Here is a 6,271-nt window from a genome sequence, read left to right on the forward strand (position 1 = left end):
GGGATTGAGAAGGTGGAATTGAGTTCACAGATTCTCGGAAAGACGCGAATGACGAGTTCTTACATGGCTCGTAAGTTTGATGAATGGTGAAGGATATCCAAGGTACTAGAGAAAGGACATGAACTAGTAAGGTAAGTATTGATTTATGAAATTTTTTGTTTAATTTACTTTTTAAGTTCTCTACTGAGAAAGGACCAGCTCAACTCACCATTGAGCAAGATTTGGAATCTTTCCGGTTTCTCCCCGGCAGTTCAATTGGACCTCTACAGTTGAGGACAACTGTTTATAAGTGAGGGATGTTGCTAAATTGGCTTTATCTTACAGAAAAATAATGCAAAATGAATTATTGGATTTATAAGTGAGAGGGTTTTCTCACTTGGAACACCAAGGAAAAATAATTCTAAATGAATTATTGGAATTTTAAGTGAGAGGGCTTTTCTCACTGGAGACATCTGAGTACAGAGTATTCCTAGTGCGTCATTCAAAGTAATGACGGGAGCACTGAGAACAGGAATATCTGTAAGGCCACCAGGATCAAGTACTAGGATCAAGTACTTCTGATGCGTCACATCGGATGGGTGACAGGGAGCATCGAAAAGAAGTATCCAACCATCTGGCAACAGACATCTCTGATGCGTCATAGGATGGGTGACAGAGCATCGTGAAGGAGATGGTACCGTAAGTTTGGTATGAAAGGACTAGGTGATGGGTATTCCTGATGTGTCACAAGGTGGGTGACGGGTGCATTGGAAAGGGGACATCCATAGTCAAGAGAAAATTCCGAACTGTGTTAGAATTGTTCCCAAGGAAAAGCAAGCAGTTGAACGAAGATGGGTTCAGAGGAAACTTTGAGGAAAAACAGATTCTTTCTGAGAAAGCGGGATTGCTTTTCGGGAAAGCAAATGCTTTCCCGCGAGGAAGACTATGTCTACATTGCAACTGTGCATGTGATTGCATCCAAGGACGCCTGGGAAGTGCTGTGAAAGCATTGTTTTTAACTTGAAAGGTTTTATTGAGTTTTTGGGCAGATTCAGACTATTTTTAAAATACACCGACCGCCCATTTAATAAGTGGGCAGCCATCTGATAAATAAGGCAACAGATCAGCCAGCGTTTTCTCTCTCTCTTTTTCTAGCAGAATAGCGGAAAAAAAAATGAAAAAAATTATTTATGAATTTATTTATTTATTTTATTTTATTTTTAAAAAAAAACAGCCGCGATCTCTACGCGAGCAGCTATCTTTTCCATGGCCAAGGAGCTATAAAAGCATCACACGCCCTCTCCCAGAGGGAAGACCAATCTTTGCAACGAGGAGATGCTACTGCAGATTTCAGCCGTAAAGAAGACGTTGCCGGTGATGCCCATGGCTGCCCCAAGTGTACCAGATGTCGCCAAGACCCAGTGCGCGAGTTCCTTCGCAAAGAAGTGCCTACGAAGCGTGTTTCCATCGCGACAAGCTGCTGTTTTTCTCTGATTTCAGCCCATAAACGTCGTAGACGGGGCTGATTTACGAGAAGGAACCCGAGAACACACCTCTTTTGTGTGTAGGATTGGAAGAGAGGATTTTCTACGTAGAGATCTCTTCCAGGGAATTGCTTTTCGAGAACCGAGTTGCGTTTCGAGCGTCGAGACTTTGAAGGTAATGATTTTCATGTTATGATCTCTGAGTATTTGATTGCAGGTGTACTTCCTCTTCGTGAGGGAGTAGGAGGAGAGGAAGGAATGAGCCTCTGCAGGAGAAAGCGCTCTCAGGAACTAGAGCCAAATCAACCTAAGGGTTTTGTACCCGAGTTTGGGAAGTAGATCCACGGATCGGAGAGAGGTAGTCTCTCAAGTTGTGATCCAGAAGTTGGGATTCCCAAGTAAGGACTTCGCGTCCGGGAAAGTAGAGTTGTTCTGCGGGAAGAGGACTCTGGAAACAGAGTTGAAAAAGAGAGTTGCAGGGATGTCATGCCCTGAGTCTGGAAGGTGAGATCCAGAGGCGAGAACCTTGGTTCTCAAGGATTTGGAATAAGGAACGCAAGTTCCTTGGAATAGGGTTTTGCCCTAGGAATCGGAAGCTAAGGCTTCCGGGAACCATCAAGTCTTATTCTAGAACGAACGTGGTAATACGTTCGGTTCAAGTACTTGTATAGACTTCTCCTCAATAATAAAGATACTATTAGGGGGGGGGGGGGACCAGCCCATCTTTTGGTCCCCAGTACTGTGTTGATCTTCTCACTCTCTATCTCTCTCTCTATCTACTTCTCTCTATATCCTTTGGCTTCAGTAATAAGTGATAAAGTCTATTTATCCGAATGTATTTTATATTGTTATGCGCTCCCGTTTGTGACACGCAGAGAAGTCCGTCAACTGCTTATTGAAACGCCCATGGCGTGGAAGCAGTGTGGAACACTCGATGTCGGCAGCATTTCTCATTGCATTTTGAAACCCCCATGCAATAGGTGCTTGGGAAGGCAGCAAGGAGTTTTTTTGAGCAGCTCAAGGACTACCATCAGAGGCCTTTGGAGTGCGAGGCAGAAGTGCAAGCTTGCTGAGGATCAAACATGGCTTGCTTCAACTTGTACGTGCGTGATGGCCCACCCTTGCTCGAGCACCAATGACCAAGACCAATCGTCAGCTATGGAAAGTTAATCGACCATCATCAAGTCAACAGCCTATGCTCGACCGAAGCTCTCAAGGAAACCGTCAACTTGTTTGGCCGACAATACTAGTACTCAGTTAGCTGCCTCGGTGCCCACGAGATCCGAAAACCAATGTTATAATTGTGATACAACGCTTTGTTTGGCTCGGGAGTTTGAAGCCAAAGACAAAAGCAGAAACTCACAAAGAGACGAAGACAAAGGCAAGCTCCACAGAGATAACGGTGATAAAGATTTGACATAAGAGATTGGCATGGCACACATGGTGGCGACCAGAGTGGCCACGACGTCAGATTTCGAGTCATGAGGCAGTTGTTGCCACTAGCTTCAGCCAGAGAGAGGCTTGTGAGTGGCAGAGAAGGGCAAGTAGTGCTCCCTATGATTAATTTGGACCCTTGCGATCCTCTTTGCCAGATCAGTGCAATGGCTGCACAAATGCAAAGAGCGACTTCCCAGAAGTTGTGCTTTGTGACTTATTAATATGAAAAAAAGTTCCAAAAGGATCACAGACTTAGGGGCAAAGAACTACGCTCTATTGTGTCTCTACTCATGTTGTTTTGAAGTTCAAGTATTAACAGTTTCAAGTTCCTACATGTGTTCGTTGTTGATTCACCGCTTGCTTGCCTGTCACATCATCGCACACCCCACACCTTCACACACTTTTTTGTAAATCTGATCTTTTTGGTGGGTTTTTCTCGCTTTGAGGTTTCCCACTTGTACACAAATATCCAGAAAAGGAGACATAAAACATGCAAAAGAAGACAAAGGCACACAAAAGAAAAAGTTCAGTACACAAATATGCAGAAAAGGAAATACAAAAACAGACAGAGGCACACAAAAGAAAAAGTCCAAGCAAGCAAACAATTAGAACATGCAGAAAACAATTAAAAAACATGTTCGATTGCAGAACAAAGAGGAAGTTCACAATGTATCATGAATATCATACAAACGCAGAGTGCCCAGGTTCAAACATGCACAGTTTGGATTGTTTTGAGCATGAGAAGAAAGCCTTCATTGGTGTCAGCTGATAAAACAAGCATTTCATTGGTGACAGTGACGGCACTCTTTCGAGAACGTTTGAGCGCGCAAACGCGCCTCCAGAGAAAATTTTGTAGAAAAAACGTTAATTTAACTATGGAAGCAGCACCAATCTTTGCATGCATGCTTGGAAGAAAAGGAGAAGTTACAATTAGGTTTACCTGAGATAGAGAAGCGTCGTCTGACACGCCAAGCAGATCCCTCGCGTCAGAAATCCGCATTCTGTCCCGTTGATGCCTAAACACGTTGAAGACTCACGATGGCCAGATTGTTTATAGTAGGGAATTCAAGTAATATGAAGCCGTAAACCCCCCTGGAAACCTTGCCCCACAAATTAAAGGGCTTATAAGGGTTTTGGATTTTCAATTTAAATGTATTGTTTAAAACACGCAATACATCAAGTTTGGAAAAGCCCAGTTGGATCTGGCAATCCCAACCATTATGCAAGCCTCAAAGAGGAAAGTGATAGGACTTTATGAAAAGCTATCAAGCAGTTTTTACAAAGTGGATTAGGTGTCTCTTGACCATTGATTGAGTATGATGTTGTAGAGTTTTCAAGTGTATTAACTCGAAGTTTACTATGCAAATTGGTAAGCTTCCACCATGCTCAATAAGTTCAAGGCTCAAAGGAATGTGCCATGGAGAGGTTTGCAATAAGATTCGTATGAAACCATGATTGGTATATCACATCACTACATAAATGGCAAGCCATTCCATGATTATCTTTCCTCTTTAAGAAGATGAAATTAGTAACATTTAGTAAGGTGTGTTGCATGTTGTACTCATTCTACTTGCTAGCTTCACAATTCTTTAGGATGGTTTCTAAGGTAACTTAAGTAACTAAGGGGTTGCGAGAGCCATTTTTCTATAGCATCTATGCTTGCAAATGGCTGGCACATCCTTGCTTGGATGTTTTGATGCCTAAACTAGAGAACGTTACAGCTTTCAAAGAGCTCAATCTATGATTCAAATCTAGAAGTTGTCATCCAAGGTTACAATGGAGGTTATGTCATGTTGGATATGAGTATGGACAAGGACCAATGTCTCCCTTACCTATGGGTTGGATGCAATCTATGTTGGACACTTGGTGTCCTTTCAATCTTTCATAATAAATATAGTCATCTTTCAACCATTTTACCATCAAATGGTGCCTTGCATGCCCTATTCTACAATTAAGTGTAGAGTATTATAGATTTAAAACATGTTTAGGGTTAGTACGACTCACGACACTATAGCACAAGACTATTTGTCAATTATCAGTAAATATACCATGGAGTATTTTCAATTGAAACTTTGATTCAAGATCAAGCGGCACTAAAGTTATGTGCAAGCTCTAAGGCCTTTTCCATGATATGTTATACTAATCATGGATTAGGTAGTCTACAAATATCAACTCCTTATGTTTTTTTTTTTGGTATGGGATGCCAAACTTCTGTAAGCTCATTCAAAGAAGAGCAGACAATTTCTTGCCTTTTGCATATTTGGTGCTATAAGACACAGAATGTGCTCCAATCAGATGGTAGTTTTTCAAATTTTCCAAGCATTTTGTGATGTCTATAGACATGCTTTAATTGCATGTATGTCAGGTACTTCTAGTTTTAGTTTGTTATCATCTGACATTCTACTGCAACTTTTAGTAGCACCTCTACAAGGTGGTATGGTGTTAACTATGTTTGTAATGCCTTGGTCAAAGTTCAAACGAGCTACATTATCACACTACAAGTATGCTCTTTGAGTTAGCTTTGATCATATGTAGCACCGCATTTCGGCTATTCAAATAGGAATCATTGTGCAACCATAAGGGTAAAGACTCATTAAGTATAAGGATATTGGTTTACATAATGCATACGTGTGACTAAGGAAAGTGTAACATTCGTCATATTGTGGATGGTACCATAGGACCTACTAGTCATGATGATTCAGATGGTACCAAGAAAAGTCAATCTGGACTCCAAACATGGATCATGATCCATGACCCCATAGTGAGAGCTTGACCTAAATATTCTAGATCAATAGCAGGTACAGAAGAAAACATATCCTCAAGTCCAATTTTGAAAAAAATTGAGAAAATTTGGGTCAAAAGAGAGAAAAATAGGTGCAGTAGATCAAACTTCAAAAAACAGTTTTGAAAAAATTTGGGTCACATTTGGGTCCAATTGTGGTGGAATATGGAATAAGAGAATAAGAGAGGGTTTTTGAACCCCCTGGCTCACACAAGGTACCTCTACATCTACATCATGCTCCTCTTTAACCTCTCACTAGCTAGCACAAATCTTGCATACATCTGCTACCATTTCATCCACATGAAAAACATCATAAATACCATACCTTGAGGACATAGACTCTGTCTCCCACATGATATCTCTATGCAAAACACTTCTAGAGGTTGACAAAATTATGCCTTCTTCCTTAGAAATTGCTAGATCTGGCACCTCTACCTTTCTCATTGCCTGAACTAGAAAATGTACCTTCTTTTCTCAAGATCTTTCATCCTCTCCTTGCTGAAATTCTCTTGAGCAAACAAAATAAATGGCACTTTGAACATGTCCCTCTACACTTTTTGAGGCCTCATTGGCACATGCTATGCATCTC

General features: G+C 41.3%; 1 protein-coding gene across 3 annotated transcripts in view; it reads right to left on the bottom strand.

Annotated features, from left to right (window-relative positions):
- The window catches only part of LOC147461018 (Chaperone DnaJ-domain superfamily protein), a 97,657-nt gene extending 93,658 nt beyond the window's left edge, over positions 1 to 3,999 (bottom strand). For all 3 annotated transcript variants that reach the window (XM_086508676.1, XM_086508675.1, XM_086508674.1), the window contains exon 1: positions 3,841 to 3,999. In XM_086508676.1, the coding sequence (XP_086364802.1) occupies positions 3,841 to 3,900 (60 nt within the window). In that variant the 5' untranslated portion in view covers positions 3,901 to 3,999. The remainder of the gene's footprint in view (positions 1 to 3,840) is intronic.
- Positions 4,000 to 6,271: the final 2,272 nt, after the last annotated feature.

Source organism: Adiantum capillus-veneris, chromosome 3 (genome assembly GCF_014529385.1).
Source record: "Adiantum capillus-veneris isolate H3 chromosome 3, ASM1452938v2, whole genome shotgun sequence".
NCBI lineage: Eukaryota > Viridiplantae > Streptophyta > Polypodiopsida > Polypodiales > Pteridaceae > Adiantum > Adiantum capillus-veneris.